The sequence below is a fragment of the Eutrema salsugineum genome, unplaced genomic scaffold, assembly GCF_000478725.1.
Source record: "Eutrema salsugineum unplaced genomic scaffold, Eutsalg1_0 scaffold_5, whole genome shotgun sequence".
NCBI lineage: Eukaryota > Viridiplantae > Streptophyta > Magnoliopsida > Brassicales > Brassicaceae > Eutrema > Eutrema salsugineum.
The window spans coordinates 13,307,241-13,331,865 of NW_006256612.1; the positions used below are offsets into that span (position 1 = coordinate 13,307,241).

At 37.8% G+C, this 24,625-nt stretch overlaps 7 protein-coding genes across 11 annotated transcripts; 3 read left to right on the forward strand and 4 right to left on the reverse strand.

Annotated features, from left to right (window-relative positions):
- The first annotated feature begins 4,328 nt into the window (after nt 1-4,328).
- On the forward strand, nt 4,329-6,298 carry LOC18994128 (protein phosphatase 2C 3). Its single transcript, XM_006417742.2, has 3 exons — nt 4,329-4,963; nt 5,064-5,375; nt 5,463-6,298. The coding sequence occupies exons 1-3, from the start codon at nt 4,493-4,495 to the stop codon at nt 5,961-5,963; spliced, it is 1,284 nt and encodes a 427-aa protein (XP_006417805.1). The 5' UTR covers nt 4,329-4,492; the 3' UTR covers nt 5,964-6,298.
- Nucleotides 6,299-6,846: 548 nt separating this feature from the next.
- On the reverse strand, nt 6,847-9,358 carry LOC18994129 (methylsterol monooxygenase 2-2). Its single transcript, XM_006417743.2, has 7 exons — nt 9,229-9,358; nt 8,434-8,571; nt 8,025-8,170; nt 7,730-7,849; nt 7,427-7,639; nt 7,257-7,337; nt 6,847-7,182 (listed from the first exon to the last, which is right to left on the reverse strand). Exons 1-7 carry the CDS (start codon nt 9,256-9,258, stop codon nt 7,110-7,112), a joined length of 801 nt encoding a protein of 266 aa, XP_006417806.1. The 5' UTR covers nt 9,259-9,358; the 3' UTR covers nt 6,847-7,109.
- A 545-nt stretch (nt 9,359-9,903) lies between these two features.
- Nucleotides 9,904-11,232, reverse strand: LOC18994130 (ras-related protein RABA2b). 2 transcript variants are annotated; one of them, XM_006417744.2, is made up of 3 exons: nt 11,106-11,232; nt 10,784-10,981; nt 9,904-10,572 (listed from the first exon to the last, which is right to left on the reverse strand). In XM_006417744.2, the coding sequence occupies exons 2-3, from the start codon at nt 10,946-10,948 to the stop codon at nt 10,087-10,089; spliced, it is 651 nt and encodes a 216-aa protein (XP_006417807.1). In that variant the 5' UTR covers nt 10,949-10,981; nt 11,106-11,232; the 3' UTR covers nt 9,904-10,086. The 2 variants fall into 2 exon arrangements, with proteins under 2 accessions (XP_006417807.1, XP_024008375.1); XM_024152607.1 differs by having other exon boundaries at nt 11,077-11,217.
- A 504-nt stretch (nt 11,233-11,736) lies between these two features.
- On the forward strand, nt 11,737-16,347 carry LOC18994131 (neutral ceramidase 1). Its single transcript, XM_006417745.2, has 11 exons — nt 11,737-11,871; nt 12,421-12,792; nt 12,932-13,140; nt 13,445-13,789; nt 13,883-14,147; nt 14,237-14,507; nt 14,600-14,725; nt 14,807-14,870; nt 14,951-15,120; nt 15,210-15,504; nt 15,900-16,347. The coding sequence occupies exons 2-11, from the start codon at nt 12,455-12,457 to the stop codon at nt 16,157-16,159; spliced, it is 2,343 nt and encodes a 780-aa protein (XP_006417808.2). The 5' UTR covers nt 11,737-11,871; nt 12,421-12,454; the 3' UTR covers nt 16,160-16,347.
- Nucleotides 16,348-16,396: 49 nt separating this feature from the next.
- LOC18994132 (proliferating cellular nuclear antigen 1) lies at nt 16,397-17,984 on the reverse strand. The gene is made up of 4 exons (XM_006417746.2): nt 17,573-17,984; nt 17,085-17,237; nt 16,887-16,984; nt 16,397-16,803 (listed from the first exon to the last, which is right to left on the reverse strand). Exons 1-4 carry the CDS (start codon nt 17,889-17,891, stop codon nt 16,582-16,584), a joined length of 792 nt encoding a protein of 263 aa, XP_006417809.1. The 5' UTR covers nt 17,892-17,984; the 3' UTR covers nt 16,397-16,581.
- A 215-nt stretch (nt 17,985-18,199) lies between these two features.
- LOC18994133 (serine/arginine-rich splicing factor SR45a) lies at nt 18,200-20,850 on the forward strand. 4 transcript variants are annotated; one of them, XM_006417747.2, is made up of 7 exons: nt 18,200-18,335; nt 18,797-18,897; nt 18,980-19,088; nt 19,209-19,358; nt 19,767-19,830; nt 19,909-20,380; nt 20,459-20,850. In XM_006417747.2, exons 2-7 carry the CDS (start codon nt 18,797-18,799, stop codon nt 20,619-20,621), a joined length of 1,059 nt encoding a protein of 352 aa, XP_006417810.1. In that variant the 5' UTR covers nt 18,200-18,335; the 3' UTR covers nt 20,622-20,850. The 4 variants fall into 4 exon arrangements, 3 of the variants coding, with proteins under 3 accessions (XP_006417810.1, XP_024008803.1, XP_024008804.1); XM_024153035.1 differs by lacking the exon at nt 20,459-20,850 and adding an exon at nt 19,509-19,615 and having other exon boundaries at nt 19,909-20,375; XM_024153036.1 differs by lacking the exon at nt 20,459-20,850 and adding an exon at nt 19,509-19,612 and having other exon boundaries at nt 19,909-20,375.
- A 1,369-nt stretch (nt 20,851-22,219) lies between these two features.
- Nucleotides 22,220-24,068, reverse strand: LOC18994134 (sugar transport protein 2). The gene is made up of 4 exons (XM_006417749.1): nt 23,939-24,068; nt 23,526-23,845; nt 22,730-23,356; nt 22,220-22,639 (listed from the first exon to the last, which is right to left on the reverse strand). Exons 1-4 carry the CDS (start codon nt 24,066-24,068, stop codon nt 22,220-22,222), a joined length of 1,497 nt encoding a protein of 498 aa, XP_006417812.1.
- Between the last annotated feature and the right edge of the window lie 557 nt (nt 24,069-24,625).

Here is a 24,625-nt window from a genome sequence, read left to right on the forward strand (position 1 = left end):
AAGAAACATTAACCCAAGAATTGTTCTACTATACAGACTAACTAGTATTATCCCCGTGCTATGCACGAGAATATTTTTGTTAACTTAAAAAAACAAACTTTAGTTACATATTAAGAAATGGTAATCAAAGAAGGAAAAATAGAAAACCTAGTACCCCATAAACTACTTTGCGTGCCATCTTTCTTCCTCGCTCGATTCCTTAAAAAATCTGGTAAAATTATAAAACCAAGATGAGAATGCTTATTATATAAAGCTATTTTATATTAGTTACCTTTGGGAATAATTTCATTGACGAATTTGATTGTTTGAGTACCTATTTTTTTCTGGTAATCGAGAAGAAGCAGTAGAGCTATGATTCCTTTTCACTGTGTATTTATATTTCAAACATCTGAAATAAAAAAATAAGTGGTGTATCGCAAAGACTATAGACCAATTTACGGGGAAAACTGAAACAATTGATATAGTATCTGTGTTAATTTTGTCTTAAAATTTAGTCATCTTTCCCACAACAGCACCAGTTTTGTCATCTTCAACACTTCATGTTCCTCTCGCCCCTACAATACAACCATACATAAATCAATTTTTCTTACCAAAAACTTAAAACATTGAAATTATAGAGAAAAGGTAGAAACCTCTCTGCTGTTTTCAATCCATCGCTGCTGTAAATTCTATTCTACAATAGCAAAACACTTAAACAATTTGATCCTTTCGGAAGTGAATTAATGGAAGCGTTTTTACCTTTTAACAGAATTCCCTTCTTGCAATTCTATTGCGATCTGCATTTGCATTCTCTCTTACATGAATTGAAATGTCTTCTTAAGGATCAGATCTCCAGTAACACACTGCAAATCACTTGTCCTATATCTGCGTCAGCGTGAAGGTAGAAATTTGAGATGAAATCAGAATCCTTAGATGTCTCCGAGAAACTTAAGTAATCACTAGTCTTCCACACTAAATCACTGCACAGAGTTATGTTTCGGATCAATTGAGAGTATCTTTGATATAGAAATATAGGAAAGAAAGATCAAGAAAGATCGTGGATGATGAAAAAGAATCGTGAGTCGAGAAAACCATTATTTTTTTTGCATGATTTCATTTTTTTTTTTAATTTTAAAAATATATAAACACAAACTATGTGGCAGAATTTAATTGGTCAGGTGACTTGTGCTTTAGTAATATAAGGATTTGCTTTGAGTACTCAGGCACCGTTGACTTAACGTGCGATGGTACTTGTGAAAACGAGCGATCGATATCAAGCCATGCTTTAATAAAAAAACGATAACACCGAAAAACTAGAATTTTCAGCTCCATTACTGTATATTTTTGCCATCCCTATTAACAATTGTGAAACAAAAGAGACCACAGCATAAATTTGTAAATAAAAAGCAGTATTTTGTCCTTTAATAAAAAAAAGTAGTATTTTGTCCTCCCATCCAAAATACTTCGGTTACAGACCATCATCTATCTCTTCACATAAAATGCATGCATAAGTTTGATTTCTGCAGTCAATTCTGACATATACCTCATGTCTAGTTTTTGGCCGCAGGCTGATCATTTTCTATTTAAAAGATTGGGTATGCATTAAATTTTCCGAACCAAACCAAAAATTTTGTTCGATGAACTTCCACGGTTCATCAAACAAAAGAAAAATATATTTTCCCCAACTCAGATAAATCAAAAACCGAATAGATAGATCCCAATAAACTGAAAGGTCTAGTTGTCACGAAGTAGTAAATGCAAATTAGTTATTTGTTTGTTTCTGAACTTTTAAGCTGAAAAGTTGAACGTATATAAAATTAAAGGAGAAGTGGTGCAAAAACATAAAAAATTATATGACTAAGTACAATACCATGGATGTATCAAAGACCTTGGTCGAGATGCATTGCCACCATGCACAATAAAATTTGGATATTTTTACTAAAATAATAAAATCTTTATAAAATTATATAATAATATGGATAGGATCATGATGATAACTAATACGCTATATTCCAAAATCAGAAACTGAAAGATTTTGTCACTTACCAGTGATTCTAGGAGCTTCAGTGTTGGGGGTCAATTCAATTACAGTGGTTTTGGTTGGATCGGTGGGTGCACGAACGAGGCCCCATTTGTGTATTCTTATGATTTTTGTAGGTTTCAGTATTAACCACAATTAATTCTATATTTACTTTTCCCTCATCTCAGTTATATAGTTTTACTATAGCAATGTAAATGGCTAATAATTGCAGGTGGTCTCACTGTTAGATGAGCAAATACATTTCCTCCCAAAATAAATTAGTGGTCTTTTTCTTTAAATGATCTTCTTTTTGTTAAACTCGGTCAAAATATCAAAAATTTATGAGACTAATCAGTCATACAATTTTGGCGATGAAAAAAAAAATCGGAAAATGTTGCATAAATGTTTATTAGTGGTTGTGTTAATTCTTTTATAATTTGATCAGCTGCGAATCTAAGATGTGCAAGTGCAACCGCACATTTTCTCTTTTTCCAGTGATGAACACGGAAACTCGGTGAATAAGCAATAAGGTTCAATATAAGCTAGCACCATGCACTTACCATTTTCCATTGAGACCAATTGATTCTTTGTCATCGTTGACTTGATTCTTGAGAGTGTGAGGCAACTTGACCTAATTTTTTAAGACTGCGACAGTAACTAAATCAAAGGAATTCATAAGAGCTACGATCGTAACACGTGTACGGTGGATAACTCCTTTTAGATTCTCCCTTGAAAGAAGGGACCCACTCGGCGGAATGGAATAAAAGGTGAAACGTAAAAGGTAAATTGGTTGGGTCACTGCTTCACCAAGAAGCCTTTTTCTCTCTTCTTTTGTTTTGTTTTAAATATTGTTTGTGTCTTTATAAACGGTTAAAAACTCCTAATTCCAAGACACTTACGTGTCATCTGTACGGCATTTTCTATCTAACTTTCTACTTCATAATGACTAGTGAGACCTCTTTTTCAATAAAGATTCTCCAGGATTATTTAGAAATGTAACTACAGCTTTACAGATTTTAGTTGCGTGAAATCTATTTGATCTCGTGCGTATATCAAATCCACTTAATGGAGACAGATTTGAAATCATTTATTGATTATGATGTCTGAAAGTATAACATTTGTACGCACAAGAAGCACCTGTATGATTTTGTCTTGGATCTTTCCTACGACAGTGTGGTATTCAGTTTTGTTACATTTTATACGTTCAAAGCATACATAGCAACATGAAAGATTGATAAATCATTACTCTAAATGACAACATGGTGTGTCTAAAATAGCTAGCTCTCGTACCAGCCTGCGAAGATATTAGCCAAACCATTCCCAAGAACAATTAGTAAAACATATATACCTTGCTCCACTAATTGTTCCTTCGTGGTTATGCAAGATATTGGGAATAGTTTGAAGATGCACAATTAGGATAATAAGATAAGATGGATATAATATATATATATATAATATAAGATCAGTATTATAATTGTTCAGATATATGTACGGATGAGGTGCATCAATTTTTCAGCGAGCCTTCGATGCATTTCAAATGGAAACATTAGATTTAATATGCATCACCCCTTGTCGTTGGTGAATTACAAATCTGGTTACATGTACAGAAACAAGAAGCTGCTCCATGTAATTGATGGTAGATATTATTTAAAAAGCAAAACAAAACACAAAATAAGAACCCTCGTATGACTGTTTTTTTTTTTTGAGTTTAAACATAAATTATCGTATGAAGGCTAACGTGTGTAATGTAATCACCTAATTGTAATTAGCATTATATAAACTCTTTTAAGTGGAAGAACACAAAAATCCGCCGTGTATATATTAATATGTAATTCGTTAGGCTTGAAAAAGTTGACCTAATTTAGCTCAAATTAAGGTTAACTACAATCAAATTTAACGTAATGGAATTCTTTTTTAAATAAAATAGTTCTCTCCCGTGATTAGATCTCTCATCTTTAGGGAGACACAGAGACAATTCGGAAAAAAAAGGTCATACTGAGAAGAAGTGGACCACAGTCGTGGCGCGAAAGGAACTTCCTCTTTCCCTTCTGTTCAATTTTGATTGGGCCACGTATATCTCCTACCTGATCGTGATGCTTACGTGGTCCATTTTAAAGCAGTGTAGTGACCAGATCTACGGTCAAGATTAATCTATCAGGCACAAGACCAATACGTCACGTCGTTAAAGTAAGATTTTTGAAAATCAAAGTTAAAAGTAAAACTGAAAAACACAGAAAAAGAATTTTAAAATGTTTGTGAAGCGGTAGGCGCGTGGGTATAAATGCTCCGCCATGTAACGTGTACCGATGATATTTATTTAATCGCATGCCATAATCAAAAACACTATTCGACTTCTTCTTTTGTACAAAAAAAAAATCAGAGAGAGATTTTTTATTTTTCTCTCGGGAATTAAATTTGACGGTCAATAGATTCGTCTGGAAAAGAAACCGCGATCGAGTTTTTATTTTTATTTTGGGGGGATCAGATATTCAGATGGCGGATATTTGTTACGAGGACGAAGCGTCGGCTTGTGAATCGAGGCCGTCGTGGTCGAGCCGGAGACGACGGATCGGAGCTCAGCGATGCAGGATGTCTCCGGCGGAGAAGAATCCGACGGCGGCAACGGTGGCGGAAGATTTAGAGGGTATTTATAAGCGTAATAAACAAGAGGAGTACGATTGTATGAACTGCGCATCACCTTCTCGGAGTTGTTCAGAAGCGGACGAGAGTGTATCACTCGAAGACGACTTTTGCATCACCGGAAATTCATCGGTAATTCCTTGTAAAAAAACGGCGAGAGAGACGGATCTGAGACCTAGATACGGCGTCGCATCGGTGTGCGGTAGGAGGAGAGATATGGAGGATGCGGTTGCGATTCATCCGTCGTTTGTACGGAAACAAACCGAGTTTTCTCGTGGAAGATGGCACTATTTCGGCGTTTACGACGGACACGGCTGCTCTCACGTACGACGTCGTTTTTTAATTATTTTCCCCCTCAATTTGAATAATATTTATCAATTATCACCAGTTGATTGAGTTTGTGCAATACGATGTCGTTTCACAGGTTGCGGCGAGATGTAAAGAGAGGCTTCACGTGTTAGTGCAAGAAGAAGCGCTCTCGGATCACAAGGAAGAATGGACGAAGATGATGGAGCGTAGCTTCACGCGCATGGACAAGGAGGTTGTTCGTTGGGGCGAAACTGTGATGAGCACTAATTGCAGGTGCGAGCTTCAGAGTCCCGACTGCGACGCCGTCGGATCTACCGCCGTTGTCTCTGTCATTACGCCGGAGAAGATAATTGTAGCCAACTGCGGCGATTCCAGAGCTGTTCTCTGCCGGAATGGAAAACCAGTGCCTCTATCCACAGATCACAAGGTCAGTCTAGAAATCTTTTTTTAAATTTTTTTTCTTCATATTTTGTGGATTTGAATCTGATTTGCCGGTTGAAATATTTATACACAGCCGGATCGTCCAGACGAGTTGGATCGAATCCAGGAAGCGGGAGGACGAGTGATATATTGGGACGGTCCGAGAGTGTTGGGCGTTTTAGCAATGTCACGTGCCATCGGAGACAATTACTTGAAACCGTACGTGAGTTCAGAGCCGGAGGTGACGGTGACGGATCGGACGGAGGAAGATGAGTTTCTAATTCTCGCGAGCGACGGCTTGTGGGACGTAGTGACGAACGAGGCGGCGTGTGCGATGGTGCTCATGTATCTAAACAGAAAAGGTCGGGGAGGAAGGAGGCGAGAAACTCCGGAGAGTCATGAAGAAGGGAAGGAGGAAGCGAAAGTGGTGGGGTCAAGGAAGAACGGGAAGAAAGGAGAGATCACGGACAAAGCATGTACGGAGGCGTCAGTGTTGCTGACGAAGCTGGCGTTGGCTAAGCACAGTAGCGATAACGTAAGCGTCGTCGTCGTTGATCTCAGAAGAAGAAGAAAGAGACACGTTGCTGGACACTAATCTCATCACTCCACCGTTTTTTTTTTTCTTTAAATATGAATGATTCTTTTGTTTTTTTTTTTTTCTTTCCTTGGGTTTAGTGTGTGAATTTTCTCACTGCGATGAAGGTCTCTCAGATTTTTCTTCCAACCCGAAAGAGAAAAAGAAAAAAAATATCCCGGTTCATCGAAAATGGATAAACCGGGTATGGTTGGGTTTTTTTGTTTGGTGCGAACGAACCATCTTTTGTTGCCTTTTTCGTTGTGTATAAAGAAGACGAACAAAAGAGGAAGACGGGATGTGTCACTATCTAGGTGGAATCAGTTCAGAATTTGATTAATTAATAAAAAGTATGTTCAGAGTTTTTTGCTTTTCGACTAAACCATTAAGTCACGTACGCGTGGTATCCTTTGAGACAGCAACGGGAATTTTCTAGAGACGGTAATTGGGAAGAAGAAGGACGTGGCAAAGTGGTAAGCTTAGAAACCCTACACCACAAAAAGGACGTGACCCACCAAGGAGCGATGCACTTGTACGTGTCGGTGTCGAGTGAATGATAATTGATTGATAAAATCTAAGTGTGATATTATTATCTATACATAATACATGATCACAGATCAGATCGAAAGAAGAGTTTATTCAGAAAAAAAGAGTTTACCTGTTATATTAGAGTTCATTCAGAAAAAGAAGAAGAGTTTATTCAGAATGAATTCGAATACGAAGTTACAAGCTACTTCCGGTGAATCTACGGGTGTCAAATGGACCGTACCAAACCAAACAGAATTGAAGTAGCCTTTAAAACTACTCACTAAGCCCGAGGAGAAACGAAAGAGTACCAACGAACGAACAGAACAATTGACAGACTGATGTTAAACAACAAATCAAATAGACGACCCATACCAAATATGCTTCAATTGCTCAACCCAAACACATACTAATATTAACTGCTTTGAGATTTAAAGAAACAAATGTTTTCAAGGATGCCACATTTGTAACAATTCTAGTCACACATATTAAACTAAGACACAGAAATGCTGCAGCAACACAGAAGCAAAATGGACGACAAAAGCAGAGGTTGCAGAATAAAGACCTCTCCGGAGATGCAAACTGACCTCGCAAACCCACATTTCCAGCGACAAATGTACTCTGCAATCCAAACTGGCCATTTCACGTTTGTTTCATGTCACCGTTTTCTTTAAGGGTCTTCAATCTTCTGTAGCCCTTGTCAGTACCAAAGATCCTGAAGAAAACCAAGACGGATGGTTGACAATTCTTTTCAAAAGCAAAGAGATAATAATAGTTTCAGATGTTTACCAGTCCATATACACAAAAGTTGAAGAGTAGTTGCCAGACTTTGTGTAGAGGAGGCGGTGATGGTAGTCATGGAAGTCAGCACTGTAACCAAAATATTGAGATTTTCCATTATTACAATCTATAATACGTGGATTTCATATCAAGAGAGCTGGCTAGATGTGTGATCTTACCCTCCATACAGAGGAAAAAAATTCGAGAGGCTCCATGGGAAATGATAACCACAATGTGCTTCAACTGTTTCAAGCACTCTCAGTACCATCCATAACCAGAGGGTAATCAGGTGGGGACCGGTGAGAGCTGGACCAACTATGGTAGCAAAACCCAGGAATAGAATCTCAGCAGGGTGAGCATATTCCGATGTCAAACCAAATGGTGTGGCGTATCTGGAATATCATAGAACGGTTGCTCTTTCAGAATTGATCTAACTTTCAAGCATCAAAAAATGTAAAAAGATGGTGAACACTGGAACTTACTCATGATGCACACTGTGCACGTTCTTGTACAGCCATTTTGAATGCAAGATCCGGTGACCCCAATAGAAAACAAAATCCTCAATGATGAAGTAGAATAATATCTGGGCAGACACTTCTTTCCTGCAGGACCATCACCAAAGAGGGTCTTATATACCTGATCAACATAAGCTCAGGTTCTTTCATGACGCTCAACACTGACAGTTTTTGATTTTTTTTTTTCTTCTATTGCCAACTGGAAGAGTCTAACATGAGAACCCAAAGGAAAAAGCTTTAGCACTAAAGAACCTGATAATACCAGGACGGCAGAGGAAAACTGCTTCGCATTCCCATGGCTCTGAAGACAGGATAGGAGGCCATCATCAGGGGCAAGTTTACGCAGAAATGATAAAGCAAGAGGCGAGTAATACATTTTCCTTGGGCTGCAGGTGTGTTATTTTTTGTCTGCATATGACCAAAACACCGGAATTTGTTGGTCATTCAAGTAAGAGAAGCCGAGAAAAAAGGATCAGCTTCACAATGGCTAGTAATTTCAGACATGACAATAAATTCACTTTTAACAGTGAAGGAACAAAAACAATTTCACAAGTGAAAACTGATTCTTTGGTGATAAACGTCTACAAGATCCTATTGAAAAAAGATCAAGCAAAGCTATAATATCGTACATCGGAGACCACTTGGACCGATGAGAATAAGAAGAGACGAACCTGAATTTTGTACTTGCTGAGAAAGCCTGCCCTTTCTAGATAGATGAAAGGGAGGCCAGATAAGAAAAAGACGCTTTCATGGAGGAGAAAACTCCCAATGCACGCCAGTTGAAAGTCGCTAAAATGTGTCACAAGGTACTGCAACAGACACAAAAACAAAGTCAAGATAGCTAATGCGAGCGAGCAGAAAACTCCGGTGAAACAAAACATATTCTGCTGGTTATAGCAGAAATTACTGATATTCATCAATTCAGTCTCATATATATATAGATCAAGATAAAGCAAATATTGAAGCATCAAATGCAAATGAACTCCCAGACCAAAAAAACCATGCAAAACCAAAATAGCAATCCATATGAACGGCGTTTTCCCGCATTAAGTTACCAATCATTGAAAAGTCCGTAAGTTAAAAACGATCCAACAGAGAGAGACTTGATTATTAACATCCAAGCGTCTACTAGATCCGTTTAAGCTCCACCAAAGAAAAGAACAAACAAACAGAAACAGGAAATACGCTTATACTTTCTACGTAATTTGGCACTAGCAGAGAGTCAAATTCAGATCTAACACAGTACTGCAATCGATACGTTTTAATCCGATGGATCAAACCAACACAGAGCGGAGGATCACAACAAACAAATATAAATATATAAAACAACGCATGTTTCACAATGCAGTGAACTGAAGTCAGCGAAGACGGAGAAAACAGGAGGTAATCGCTTGAGAAGACACGAAACCGACGAAAACGAGGGAATCGATAGGAGATAGATAAGAGATGGATGGAGAGAGAGATACCTGCCAACCGGATTCGACGAGGGAAGCCATTGATGGGATCTATGAGAGGTGGGAGAGATGGGGAAGATGTAGAGAAAGAAAGAGGTGGGAGAGAGGCCACGAGTGAAACAACAGACAGACTGTCACAGGTAAGTAAAATAAAAATCTGGACACTGATATTTTCCTCTTTTTTTTCACCAACTTTTTTTTTTTTCTTTTTAACTTTTTGACCTCTCTGTTGTCTATCAGAGCGGGCCTATTCGGTTTAGTAAATGCTTACACAGCCCCTCGTGCGCCTATTTGGTCTCCACATTTTTTAGTTTTTTTTTCTTCTTCTTATTCTATAAACATATATAGTTGAAAATTCAGTCTGTTGTTGTATAATGTTCGAGAATCCGACTCCATTTTTGATGGAAGAAATTCATGCCTTTTATGTGAAACGATCAACTTATGATCTCTTGGGCTCATATGACCACATGCACAAAACAGAGAATCCTAGACGATTAGAGGGGGGGAATTTGACCTGCACTTCTGGCTGCTTACTATTCAGTTGATCAAAGAACATACATACACTGGGCCTAAGCCATGAGCAAATCATAATTAAGAAGATCCTTTCCGACGTTTGTAAATGGTATTCACCATGTTACACTGCAGAGGATTTTTGTAGATATAACAGTAAAGAAATAAAGAGCTTCCTTTCTGGGAAATGGTGTGAATGATCACAGTTTCAACACAGCTAAACAAACACAAAGAACTGGAAAGAAAAAGGTATGCTATACTTGCTGAAATTAAGCCAAGAAAAAATGATCAAAAAGAGATAATCCTTGAGAAATCAAACGTGTGATTGATTGATTGATTGATTAGTCATTGCTATAGTTACTAGGTAGAACAGCATCCTTTTCTGTTAGTTGCGGATGAATCTGAAATGTTAATGGCAGTTCCATGCCCCGGAACCGGAAGATTACCTGCAGCTTCTTGTGCCGCCAAGGCTTTCTTGCTTATGATATGATAAATCTCGGACAAAATTGTCTGAAACGCTTTCTCGATATTGGTTGCTTCTAAAGCAGAAGTCTCGAGAAATGACAAACCTTCCTTCTCAGCAAGAGAGCGACCATCTTCGTCAGCAACAGATCTCAGGTGGTTTAGATCTGATTTGTTTCCAGCCATCATGATGACAATGTTGGAATCAGCATGGTCCCTAAGCTCGCGTAACCATCTCAGGACATTCTCAAAGGTTTGTCTCTTGGTTATGTCGTAGACAAGAAGTGCTCCCACTGCTCCTCTGTAGTAAGCGCTTGTGATAGCTCGGTAACGCTCTTGACCTGCCGTATCCCAAATCTGAGCCTTGACTGTTTTGCCTTCAACCTAAACAGATAAATAATACACACATAGAAGCATGAACAAGATGAATCTCGAGGCTTTCAATATATTATAATTTCTACAGAAGATCTTCAGATCTAAACAATCACATGAAGTTTTTCCATTTCTACAGTTCGAGAAACTGAGACTAATCCTCAAAAAAACTTTAGCTTAGAAGCACAATTGATCTAGAATTCGAGAGAAGAGAGATCATCACCTGTAAAGTTCGGGTGGCGAATTCGACGCCAATGGTAGATTTGGATTCGAGACAGAACTCATTTCTGGTGAATCTAGAGAGAATGTTGGATTTTCCAACACCGGAATCGCCGATCAGGACGATCTTGAACAAGTAATCGTACTCGTGATCTATTCGATTCGCCATTGTCGCTCACTCAAATCTTAGCGTCCGATCAACCTATGCATACACACATAAACGTCAACAATCGATCGAATAACCGTCTCGGAAACGGAGACAATGAGATTAAACGAATCAAAGCCGCAGCTCGAAACCTAGATAATCCAAGCAGGTGGAATTTTACCCTTTGAGCAAGCCGGAAGAAATCGAGAATGGAACTTGTTTTCTTCGTAATTGCTTTTGTTTTCCCTTGTTTCTTTCTGTTTTCTCTCGTCTCTCTTCCCTATTCCGTTGCGAGTTTTGTGCACACGAGGTGAAAACGGAAACGCCCATTTATTTATTTATTTGATTTTAGTTTCGGAATTGTTTTTTGTTTAACCATGAAAAGAAATTAATCTCATTCATTTGAATTTTTTGTTGTTGTTGTAGATATCTTATTTAAATCTACCATACCATACGTTATATACGTAAAATCATCGTCAATAATCTGGACGGATTCAATACCCTCACAATTGTATTACATTAACCAGTCTGAAAAAAACATAAACTGGTTTAATTGCCAAATTAGACTCTAATTTAGGCCGTAGAAGTCATTAGAACAGCAAATGAAAACTAAGAGTTGGAATTATAACATTGATTTTTCTACAAGAAATGATTTTTACTTTTTGAGAGTCCAAGTATAATCGTTTGTTGGGCCTGGTGTGTGTCTTTGGTTGGGCCTCTATTGATGATTGGGCCAATGTCTTATTGTTGCTAATAAAATGTTTGTACAAAGCTCTGAATTGACTAATCATCTCTCCCACCAATTTCATTTCTTTCCTTCTACTTTCAGACTCTTTTTCTTCGTCTCACTCTTTCTCGATCTTTTTCTTCTCGCGATTTTTTTATTTATTTCTTCCTCAGGACTTCTCTCTCCCGTTGCTTTTAGAAGAATCCCTTCCTGAGATCAGGTTAGAGATTAGTTTCTCTTCTGTTGTGGCTTTTAACGGATTGCATGTTAAGATACTGTATCTTGCTGATTCTCCATGGTTATCATCAGCTTTCTGTTAGTCTTTTGTTTTTAACAGATTGGGGGAAAAAATATCCTTACTGGCTTGAGGTATTTTAGTATTGCTTTTACGCATAGGGGAAAACTATGTTTACTAACTTTATTCAGTTTCCGAATTAAGAATCTCACATGTATTCAGTTTGCTACTAGAAGAATCACATATATTAGCAGAACTGGATTTTCTGATTTCATTTGAGTTTCCTTTGATTTTTCTTCTGTTTCATGTTTGTGATCGTCTTTGCCTTTTGGCCTGTGATTTGGCTTCCCAGTTTTGTGTGCTCCGGGAATTTTCTGGTACACTTCTGTTTGAGAATCGGGGACGTCAAAATTTATGATGATTATGTTGAGAGTCTATACAATCTGTTTTGTATAGAAGATAAATAATTTTTCAGTTTTACTTTGCGAAAGATTTAATGTTATTTATGTTAATAAGAGTGTTTTTATGACATAGAAGGTAATGCGAAGTGGTTGAGAAACATCACACCATGATGGAGCGATCTCTAGTCAGATTATGGAGCACTTGTTTGCGCAGTTTCTTCTACATATCGACAGTGCTTTATCTGCTCACCAGCGGAGGAGTTCACTCTCACTCTGAATATTTGATTGGACTGGGAAGCTATGACATTACTGGCCCGGCGGCTGATGTAAATATGATGGGTTATGCTAACATGGAGCAAGTAGCATCTGGTATTCACTTTAGGCTCCGCGCTCGGACATTCATTGTCTCAGAGCCCGAAGGGAAGCGGGTCGTGTTTGTTAACATTGATGCTTGTATGGCTTCACAAATTGTAACACTCAAAGTGATCGAGAGACTCAAGGCAAGGTACGTTCCTTATCTTTTTCTAGGTTGACTAGCCGTTGTTTTTTTTTGTTGTTGTTGAGAGGTTTATCTCATGCATCATAAATTAGAGAGAGATATTTGGTGTCTCTGTCTACTCTAATTATGAAACTGTCTTTCGCAGATATGGGGACCTATATACAGAAAAGAATGTTGGCATCAGTGGTATTCACACCCATTCCGGTCCCGGGGGGTATCTACAATATGTGGTGTATATCGTAACATCACTTGGATTTGTTCGTCAGTCATTTGATGCCCTTGTGGATGGAATTGAGAATAGTATCATACAAGCTCACGAAAACCTTCGTCCTGGATCAATTTTTCTCAATAGTGGTAAAGACTGATGATACTATTCTCTCTGGCAATTTTTCCTGTTTTCTGATAGATTGATTGTTGCTGGAATCTGATACATGTTTTTCCTGGTTATACGGATACCTGCAAATGAAAAATAGTTGTGGGCATTGGAAATAATTCTTGGAGAAAGAATATCTTTGTCTTCTCCATCCTGTTTTCTTCTGATGAATTTAAATAAATTGAAAAGGTTTATCTTGCTCGTAGCCTATATTTGTACATTTGTGTTGCAGGATGTTTCTTTGTAAAGGCTTTTTTCGTATGGCTAATAAAACTTACCTTGTAGGTGAACTCTTGGATGCTGGCGTAAACCGCAGTCCAAGTGCATATCTTAATAATCCTTCAGAAGAAAGGAGTAAACACAAGTATGATGTTGATAAAGAAATGACTCTCTTGAAATTCGTGGATGATCAATGGGGTCCAGTAGGTAGTTTCAATTGGTTTGCTACTCATGGAACTTCCATGAGTCGTACAAACTCTTTGATCAGTGGGGACAACAAGGGCGCTGCAGCACGATATATGGAGGATTGGTTTGAACAGAATACTGCTGAAAGATCCTACTCCGAAGGGTTTATTTCAGATGAGATACCTAGAAGAGTTTCAAGCATAATCGGGAATCATCAGGACAGCCGTAAGCTTACAACACCTTTATAATAACAACTGTACATTGTGTCTGTAAAGATAGAACAAGATAAAAATGTTCAGTTTGTTTGGTCTACCGCAGATCAGGAGTTGCTAGATCTTGCATCTTACTTTGAGTCACAACCTGGTAGGCCTGCAACTAGGATTTCAAGTTCTGCAAGGCGGGTGAGGAGCTCTCTGAGAAATGCGGACATGCCTGGCTTTGTTTCTGCCTTCTGTCAAACAAACTGTGGCGATGTTAGCCCAAATGTGCTTGGAGCCTTTTGCCTAGACACTGGACTTCCTTGTGATTTCAATCATAGTACATGTGGTGGGAGAAATGAGCTGTGCTATGGGCGTGGACCAGGGTATTCTCCTGTTACTGTTTTTGTGTCATCTTACAAGATTGGATAGCACAAAAGTTTTCTTCTTTTCACCTGTTGCTTTATCATTGCAGCTATCCTGATGAATTTGAGAGTACACGTATAATTGGTGAGAGGCAATTCAAGATGGCTTTGGATCTTTTCAACAAAGCATCTGAACAGCTACAGGGGAGGGTTGATTATCGCCATGTTTACGTTGACTTTTCACAGCTTAATGTGACACTTCTTAAAAAAGATGGAAATTCAGAAGTTGTAAAAACTTGTCCTGCGGCAATGGGCTTTGCTTTTGCTGCTGGAACCACAGATGGACCAGGAGCATTTGATTTTACACAAGGAGATGATAAGGTATTCAGTCAAAATCATAAATGTATCATCCAATAAGTGAAATATTGCTTCCATGCTTTCAATTTCTCAAGTATACCATTTGCATAAATCAGGGGAACCTTTTCTGGAGGATGGTGAGAAACGTTGTCAAAACACCTGACAAGAAACAAATGGATTGTCACTACCCAAAACCCATCTTGCTTGACACTGGAGAAATGACAAAGCCATATAACTGGGCTGTAAGTAGTTTAGAATTGTGAAGTTCCTTGAGTATTGTTTATGGTTTAAAGACACTACTCTAACTTTGTCATGGATTCCAGCCGTCAATTCTGTCATTGCAAATTCTGCGTATTGGACAACTTTTCATTCTCAGTGTTCCTGGAGGTATTGGAGAATCTGCAGATTGTCACACTTCAAAATCATGACTACTGATGGTTAACATTCCTGACTATCTTGCTTGTCAGAATTCACAACTATGGCTGGAAGGCGTCTCCGCGATGCAGTCAAGACTCAGCTTAAAAGCAGTGGTGATAAAGAAATGAGCGGTGAGATTCACGTCGTGATAGCTGGGTTGGCTAATGGATACTCACAGTATGTGACTACCTTTGAGGAATACCAAGTGCAAAGATACGAGGTAAATGCTTATTACACTGACCCTTTAAAACAAACAGCTTCTTTTTGTTCCGCTTAATCTGTATCTGTTGCAATGGTTGCATTTGTTAGGGCGCATCTACATTATTTGGCCCGCACACCCTCAGTGGCTACATTCAAGAGTTCAAGAAACTCTCCAAATCTCTCCTCCTTGATACGACTGTTCAACCGGGACCTCAACCGCCTGATCTCCTAGACAAGCAACTGAGCTTCCTCACACCAGTCATGATGGACACAACTCCTGTCGGAGACAGTTTTGGGGATGTAATCTCGGATGTTCCCAAAAACTTGTCCTTGAAGAGGGGAAATGACCAAGTTACTGTTGTATTCCAGTCAGCTTGCCCTAGAAACGATCTATTGACAGAAGGTATCATCACCCAACTCAAATAGAAAAATTACTTGTTTAGTATATAACTTTTGTTTTAATTTAATTTCTTAAGCAAATGATCCTTGAAGCAAATTTGAATTGTCAGAGACTGAAGACTGAAAGCTACATTTGTGCCTGCTGAGTTTTTCTTTTCTTGTTTTAGCTTTATTTACCGTCTGTGTGAAACTGTTCGCTTTTAAAAGAAAATCATGGAACAAGATGGTGAAATTTGAACTGTTCTAACTGACGGCAAATGTTTATTTTATTGACTCAGTTATTGACTCATGATTATCTAAAATTGCTGATGCTTATGTCTGCTTCTTAGTCATGGATTTCAAAAAGGTTGACCTGGTCACTTATTTTTATGCTAACAAGTGATACTATTTTCATGGCAGGTACGTTTGCTCTAGTGGAGAAACTAGAGCGGAAGGACAAGACTTGGATCCCGGTTTATGACGACGACGACCTATGTCTGAGGTTCAAGTGGTCAAGGCCTAAGAAACTTAGCTCCCGTAGTCAAGCCACAGTGGAATGGAGAATTCCTGAATCTGCATCACCAGGGGTGTACAGGATCACCCATTTTGGTGCTGCAAAGAGGCCCTTTGGGTCAGTCCACCATTTCACAGGTTCTTCTAGTGCTTTCGTTGTAACATAAACAAGTAGAAACTAAAGTAGACGTGGTAAAAGTTGTGTTATAATAGGTTTACCTGAATGCACGGTCTGGTGCACGTATCTGGTCTTACACAAATGTAGCAGCAGAGTATAGAATGATGTCATATAACGATAATGAGAAGTCTAATGGAATGCAATACAGGTTTTTTGGGTAATTGGTCAGATAAAAATGTATCTTGTCAAAATCTTACAATCAAGGTTGCATAAGAAATTTATCTTGTGAATTGGAAATAGATGATAAATCGTTTCAGAAGCCACTAATTTTGCCGAACTTTGTTATCGTAAAACATAATAAGTCATGGAAACAAACTGTTCAAGAGGGGCACTAAATGGAATCACAGAAAAACATCATCATCATCATCAAGAAAAATCTTCTGACTTTTAGGATGAATATACTAAGGAGTTTTAGGGCTTAGTGTCTTCTTCTTCTTCAATTTTAGGAGCCAAGTAGTAACGAATGTAACCCATCTCAGCTACCTTATACTCCACCACAACTGGCAGCTCCGATGATAAGCTGATAGTCACCGTGTCTGACAGTGGAGTTGCCTTTGTGAATGAGTTCATGTACCTCAGGGCAAATGAGAGTGACACTGGCTCGTTCATCTCTATCACAATTGCATCTTCCGGCTGCAGACACACAAAACAAAAGCCCAAATTCAACAGATCGCTCCCATGAATCAGCCATAAATGATGATTAGACAAAGCCATACCTTGTCAACACTTGTGTTCTGTCTGAGCACAATGTTAGCTGTCCCAATGTCACCAGCAGTAGAAAACTTAACCCCTTCTTTAGTCACGGAGATCACAACTGAAAAGATAACATCAAGCCTGTATATCAGTCTCTCTACAGACTCAAAGACCAACAGATATAAACAATAAAAAGCAATGAAATGCACAGTGGAGTGTACCTGTGTCACCGATGCTGCTTAAATCTTTGCAAATCCTGGAAAACTCATTTGACGGCATCCTCACAATTGAATGGTACTCAGCATCAGGAATTCCCAAATGCTCACTGTCTATGTCCATCAGCTTCATCTCAAAGTCTGCAATCTTGTCTTGCGCTGTAAATGATTCAACAAAGGTATCAAAATATGCATACAGAACATGACCCAGTTGATCATCTTGCTTCACTGGTAACGTCAACAACCCTATGAAGTTCCTCTGCCTTAAAATAAGGAAGCAATTACGTCTAACTAGAGTTTGAAACTAGAAAATCTGCTGCCATAAGAGAACTGATATCATATTTCTACATAAATTTTCCCACCATTCCTTCCACACCGGCTTAACCCAAAAATGATAGAATCGCAGAGTTTACAACTCTCAATCAGCAATAGTGGACTAAGAAACATCAGAAAAATTTCGTAACCAGCATAACAAAGTAGATTGGAGAACTTACTGGGGCTCTCGAACATGAAAGTGACGGTGTCGCCGCCGTCATCAGCTTTGATGGTGATGATGTCATCATTTCCGGCACATCTGAGCATTTTCGACATGTTTCCGAGGTTCATCCCCATGGAGAGATTCCTGTCGCACCTGTAGTGCTCGAAGCCTTCGGATCTAAGCAGGAGAGAGACCAGCGCCACGTGACTCGAATCCATGGCTTGGAGCGAGAACCCAGTGCTGGAGCAGTCAAAGTTCGCATCGTTCACAAGATCTTTGATCGATTCTAGAACCTTCTTCAACAGAGAACCCTGAACAAGACGTAGCTCCAACATATCGTCTTCCCAGTGCTCAGAATCCGAATCGCTCGTCTAGGGTTAAGGGTTATTGCGGTTTTTGGAAACAAGACCGCTATTCCAAGGAGTCCGATTTATAAGCTTTTTCTTTTCTGGCGGGATTTCGCAGTTCTAGGACATTTGGTTCCCGCCAGTGCGGTAATTTGCCTCAATTGTCAAAAAAACGATTGAATTTTTTTCTTTTGCCTACTAAAGCTCCTGATTTGGGCCTTTGTGAGAGAAAATGGGCCGGACAACAAAATGAAATATTTGATGGAGTTAACAAAATTCATCGCGTCCGACAATCCCGAAGCTTCTCCTAATTCCTCCCTATATATATATACATCTTTGATTCCCGATTCGTACACGGAAACGTAAATCTCGTCAGTTCTGGAACATCCAATTTCCATTTGTGATCATCCTGTCAAGAGAGCGTTCTTCGATGTGAGTATTATGTTCGATCCATGCTATTTATTTATCGATTTAGAGACTGTTTTCTTTTTTTTTAATGCTGGAACTATCGTCTTTAGGTGTTCTTAGATCTGTTTGTTGCCACAAATTACGATGTTTGAGCTTGAATCTTTCTAGATCTTCACAGAAAAGAGTTAGATAGATGCAAGCATTTATCATGTCATGAGTATGATGAAGGTCTCTTTCTTGAAGGTTTTGTAAATTTCCATAATTCCGTTGGTGTTTTTGCTACTCAGTGATGAAGAAAATTATGAAATAGGTTATCCTTGTATATTTGCGTGGGGTTTTACAAAAAAAAAAAAAAAAAAAAAAAAGTTAATTCTCGCTCGTATTGGCTATCGAGGATATTATTATTCAATTCAGCTTCTTCATATGAGTTTATACCATGTAGATAAAATTCTAAACCTTTCAATTGTTCACTCTTGTTTGTGTAGATGTCTTACTCAAAGAGGTCAAGATACTCTCCTTCACTCTCCCCTTATGAGAAGCGTCGTGGAAGGTCTGTCTCAAGGTCCCTCTCTAGAAGCCGGTCGAGGTATTTTTCCTTTCCTGGGCTCTGTTTGGTCATGAGTTTCTTTTTGCTGCTTTTGTAATACACTCTTTTATTATTACATCAGGAGTGCCTCAAGCGATGCAGAGAACCCTGGTAACAGTTTATACGTTACTGGATTGTCTCACCGGGTAACTGAAAGAGATCTCGAGGATCATTTCTCAAAAGAAGGAAAGGTTAGATATTATGTTGATTTCCAGAAAGAAATCAATATTTTCTTGCAGTGCATAACGTTTAGAGAGTTTTAAAAGGGAGATTTTCGTGTTTTAACCTTGGTGGCCTTTTGACATTTTTAGGTAACTGATGTTCACCTTGTCCTTGATCCATGGACTAGAGAACCTCGTGGATTTGGTTTTATCTCGATGGAAACTGTTGGTGATGCTAACCGTTGCATCAGATATCTAGATCATTCTGTTCTGCAGGGCCGTGTCATCACAGTTGAGAAGGTAAAAAGAACTTATCCTGATCCATTCCCGATATAGCTATAAAATGAATGCAATCTCTCGGATCTATGCAAGTAATGGGCAATATGATACTGTTTTTCTTTTTCTCCCTGGATATTTAAGTTGTTTGCTTGTTTTGTTTCCACTTTCAAGTTTCTGTGGCAGCAGGTCTGCTGTTGTAGCAGCAGTACTTCACCAAATACCAAACAACGCAACATTTCGTACAAATCAAATCCACCGAGTTTCAGACTGTTAGGGTTGTATGCCCTGCATTCCTCTCTTTTATTGAACAACTTTTTATACATTGCTCTAGTAGCTTCAATATAGAAAATGTTGTTTTTTTCGAGTTGCCATTTTTACGGATTCTTTTCTATTTCATTGATTGAGACAGTTCTCTGTTTGTTTGTTCAGGCGAGGCGTCGTAGAGGACGCACTCCAACTCCGGGAAAGTATTTAGGACTGAGAACCGGTCGAGGTATGTTGACATCAGTGGTATTGGTTTAAGACAATTCCTTGTCCTTGTCCTTAATGAGTTTGTCTCCTCCTTGTGCAGGACGCCATAGGTCTCCTAGCTACTCTCCTCGCAGGTCCATAAGCGGCTCTCGTAGTCGCAGTGGAAGCTACTCATCTGACCGTAGCAGATCTTATTCTCCTAGCTATCGGAGGAGCAGAAGATCATTGTCAAACTCTCCCTACTATATGCGAGGCAGATCTTACTCCTGTTCGAGATCTCCATCACCTGGTGATCGTTACTACAGGAAACGTGATAGGTCATACTCACCTTACAACAGGCGGAGGGAAAGGTCAAGGTCAAGGTCCTACTCGCGTAACTACAGAGCACGGTCCAGATCATACTCGCCTTACTACAGGCGGCGGTACAGGTCCAGGTCCAGGTCATACTCGCCTCGCTACAGAGCGCGTGACAGATCATACTCGCCATACCACCGAGGGAGAGACAGGTCCTATTCACCTTACTACCGAGGGAGAGACAGGTCCTACTCACCTGAAAGTCGCTACTACACAAGGTATGGCAGGTCAATATATATAGAAAGATTAGCTGGAAACTGAAGATTGTAGAAAACTGAAGATATAAATGAAAGCAGGTACAGGTCAGTATCGAGAAGCGTAAGCCCTAAGAGGAGAAGCATATCGCCTAAGAAAGGAAGGAAAGAGAGGAGAAGCAAGTCTCACAGGCGAGACAGCCAATCTTCAATGTGTCATTCAAGGAGTGCAAGATCAAGCACCTCCAGATCCGTCAGCCCATAATAGTCCTTTTCAATTTCCTGATTTGGCTTTAATGATGACATCAATCGACTCACGTCATGTGTGTTGTTGTATTAAAATAACTAGGAGAGAATCCGTATGTGGATCTTGTTTTAATATATATTTAAATACTATATTTTAAAAATTTGTATTGAATTTTATGTTTATTATCAGTGTTTTTGCGTTTAAAATATTTATATTTTTTTATTTTTTTTTGATAATACATTATTTATAATTTTTTCTACATGTGCCAGTCTAATTTTTCTTTCAAAATAATAAGGGATTAAAAATATACTATTTTAAATTTTGTATGAAAATGTAATAATTCATTTATAAATATATATTTAATATCAGAGAGGAATATTTATTTGTTCTTCGATTTTCATATTCTTTTTATTCTTGTAAATCTTACTAATATAATACTTGTTAACTTTTTCAATTTATCATTTTGAATTTTTTAGTTATATATATTTTTTTATTCCATTTTTTTAATTTAAATTCATGTATGACATTTTTACGTGTACATTTTTCTTATACTATTTTTTTTTAATAATTGTTATCTCTTTAATCATTTATTAAATATTTTTGTGTTTTTTAATTTATTAGTTGAAGTTTTATATAAGAATATTTAAAACTTCGTAATTTATTCAGTCTTAATTTTTTTTTATTTGCATTAAAATTTAGTATATTTTTAGTTTGAAAATGAAATTTAAATCACTTGAAAGAAGAAAATAGAATAGTGCATCTAAAAATTCTTGTATTATATAAAATTTATAAGTTTTTCTATATTTAAATTAAATTTGAATTGCATTCTAATGTATATATATATATATTAATTTTTATTTATGTTTTTAATGTGTTTTACTTTAAATTTAATTAATTATTTATTTTATCAATTTTTGGATGTTCCACATGTCACTCTCTCCATTGCTGATGTGTCATTCAGCTAAAGAGAGTTGATTGTCTTTTATATAAGATTCGGGACTTGTCTATTCCGTATCTTTGGGAACTGGTGGCAGAATGGTATATCATATGTTATGACGGGTTTGGTATTTTCTTACCTACGAACTCAAGTTGTCAATCATAGTCTTCTTATTGAAATCACAAAAAAGAAATTTCATTTCTTGAGGTGCATTAAAAAAATAATCGTTTTTTTTTTCTACGGTTGTTCTAACATTTTTTTGCCTTTATTTTTTTCTGAAAATATGTATATTTATATATTGTTTGGATTAATAGTTCCGAAAAAGAGGTAATAAAATGTAGGTTTTAGTGTTGATAAACAAAAATTTATCAGTTATGATTTTCCACTTTATTAGGGATTTTAATCTTTGTAAGTTTGTAGTTTGATTAGGTCACATAAGATATATTCAAAAATACAAGTTTGATACTGATCAAGAGTGAAGACAGATCAAGTCCCAAAATTACAATGTGAATTTTTGTTGAAGTTTCAAAAAAATATTGATTACTTATCTTGTTTGAAATTAGAAACTTGAACATTACGAGCAGAAACAAAAGTTATTTTAACCCAAAAAAACCATAGTAGCTAGAAAATTTGGAAATTGTTCAAATTATTAATAATCTATCTTGAAAAAAAAAAAAAATCAATTCTGCTTGAAATAGTTCTTCCAATGCCAGTGCTTCTTCCAACGCTTATCGGCCATTTCTTCAATAGGAATACCTTTGGTCTCAGGGAGAAAGAAGATGACAAAGAGTCCCATGATAACATTCATCACTCCAAAGAAGAAGAACAACATTGATCTAAATCTGCAGAGAGCGGACAAGAAGAACTGTCCGATGATAAAAGTGCAGACCATGTTCATCGCCACGGCACAGAAGTAACCTGCATTTCTAACCTCAATGGGATAGATCTCAGACGGAACAAGCCATCCCAAAGGTCCCCACGACCACGCGAATCCAGACACATATATGCATATTAGGATCAGTACGATGAGTGGAACGACGTGGCTTGTAATCGGTCCGACTAAGTGCAAATTTTTAAAGAGCAAAGCGCCAATAGCAACCTGCATGCGTAAGAAATCAAAAGCAAGAGTCAAGTAAACAAAATGTTAAAAATGTGTTTAAATGTGATGAAATATGTATTTTTCTATTACCTGTGTACCGGTCATTTGACTAGCTCCTTCAACCAAAAAGAACTTCCTACCAAACTTATCAACCAAGAAAACGGCGATAATCGTAGCGATTGCATTCACACCGTTGGTTACAACGGTGGAGATCAGAGAAGCGTCGTTACCACTACCCATCGTCTGGAACAAGACTGGAGCGTAGAACATAACAACATTGATTCCGGTGAACTGTTGGAAGAATTGAAGGAGCGTTCCACACACCAAAGGTGGTCTGTTCTCGCGGTTGAGGAAAAGTTCTTTGAAAGGGCTTTTCACATTGTTTGAAAACTCTGTGGCGCGTTTGATCTCATTGAACTCGAGTTCAATGTCTTCAACGCCTCTGATCGTTCTCAAGACTTGCTTCCCTTCCTCGTCTCTACCACGCTCAATGAGGCTAGCTGGTGTCTCGTAGATGAAATAGGATCCTATCAAGAGGATTAAGGCCGGAATAGCAGCACCACCAAGAGAGTATCTCCAGCCGTCTTTCATTGTGGATGTTAAGAAGTTTACAAAACTTGCTGCTAGGATTCCAATGGTGATGAGAAACTGGAACATTATGTTTAGTGCTCCTCTTGTTTGAGGTGGTGCAATCTCTGAGATGAACAGTGGAACGGTCTGCAAAAATGTATTTATTGGTTTCAAAATGTTAGAATTACAAATCCCTAGAGATCTGATCAAGAACATAAGAAAACTCATTGAGTTAAAGCATGACAAAACAGAGCAGATCCGTATGAAAAACCCTAAAAATGAAAACAGAGGAGGAAACGTGGAAAGAAAGTTTGACCTGATTTCCAAAACCGATGCCTAAGCCGAGGAGAAGACGTCCAGCGATCAACATGCCAAGATCTTGAGCAAATAAGTTGAGGAGAGCACCGAGGCAGAAAAAGATGGAGGCGGAGACGATTATGGGTTTTCTTCCGTATCTTCTGGACAAAAAGGAAGCGGCTAAACTGGCGAAAATACCAGCCAAGTAGAGAGACGAAGTGAAGAGCTGCAAAAGCTGGTCATCGAATTTGCAGTAGTTGTTTTCGTGTACTCTGTGTTTCTTCTCGTACACGTGCGGGAAAAACTTTTTCAAAAAAGTGTCCATACTTGTCACACCTCCTGCAAGTTTTAATTAACCATCATTAGTCATCAATCAATCACACCCAAAAAATGGAAAAAAAACTAATTAAACCTAAACAAACAAACAAAAACCTGAGATTCCTATGTCATAACCAAACATGAGACCACCAACAGCAGCAATTAGACTGGAGAGTCTAACATGAGAAGTTGTCTTTGCAGGGAAGGAAACACCTTCTTCAATATTCATCACACCTACAGCCATTGTTAATTATCTCTTTGCTTTGTTTCTTCTAATAATGTGTATAAGTTGATGATGGTTTAGGAACTTGAGTTCCGATCCTTTCTTTTTATACACGAGCCAGGTTTTGGATAACTTTTATTCTGCACTGAATCTTTTTCACCCGGATTTTTTGGTTGACTTAGAAAAATTCTTTAGATGAATACAATTTTTGTGGATAAATCGGTACTTATGATTTTCTTTGTTCGAAGATTTGGGATACTTATTCTTCTAACAATTTTCTTTGAAAGTTTGTTTTGATATACGAAAATTTTCCAAGAAAATTGTTTTAATGTGTTTTAGGATATTATAACTTTTTTTTATAAAATCAATATTTAGATTTTGGAGAAACAAGGATTGGATCCAATAATTTTAAATATTAATTTGAACAAAGATAATTATCCACAGACCACAGTTTTATTTACATCATATCCACGTTTTTTACATCAATTATCCAGATGTTTAAGAATGCACATTAATAATCCATTAAAAACAAAAACAAAACATCAAAACAAACAGATAAAATTGAATTACAAGAAAGA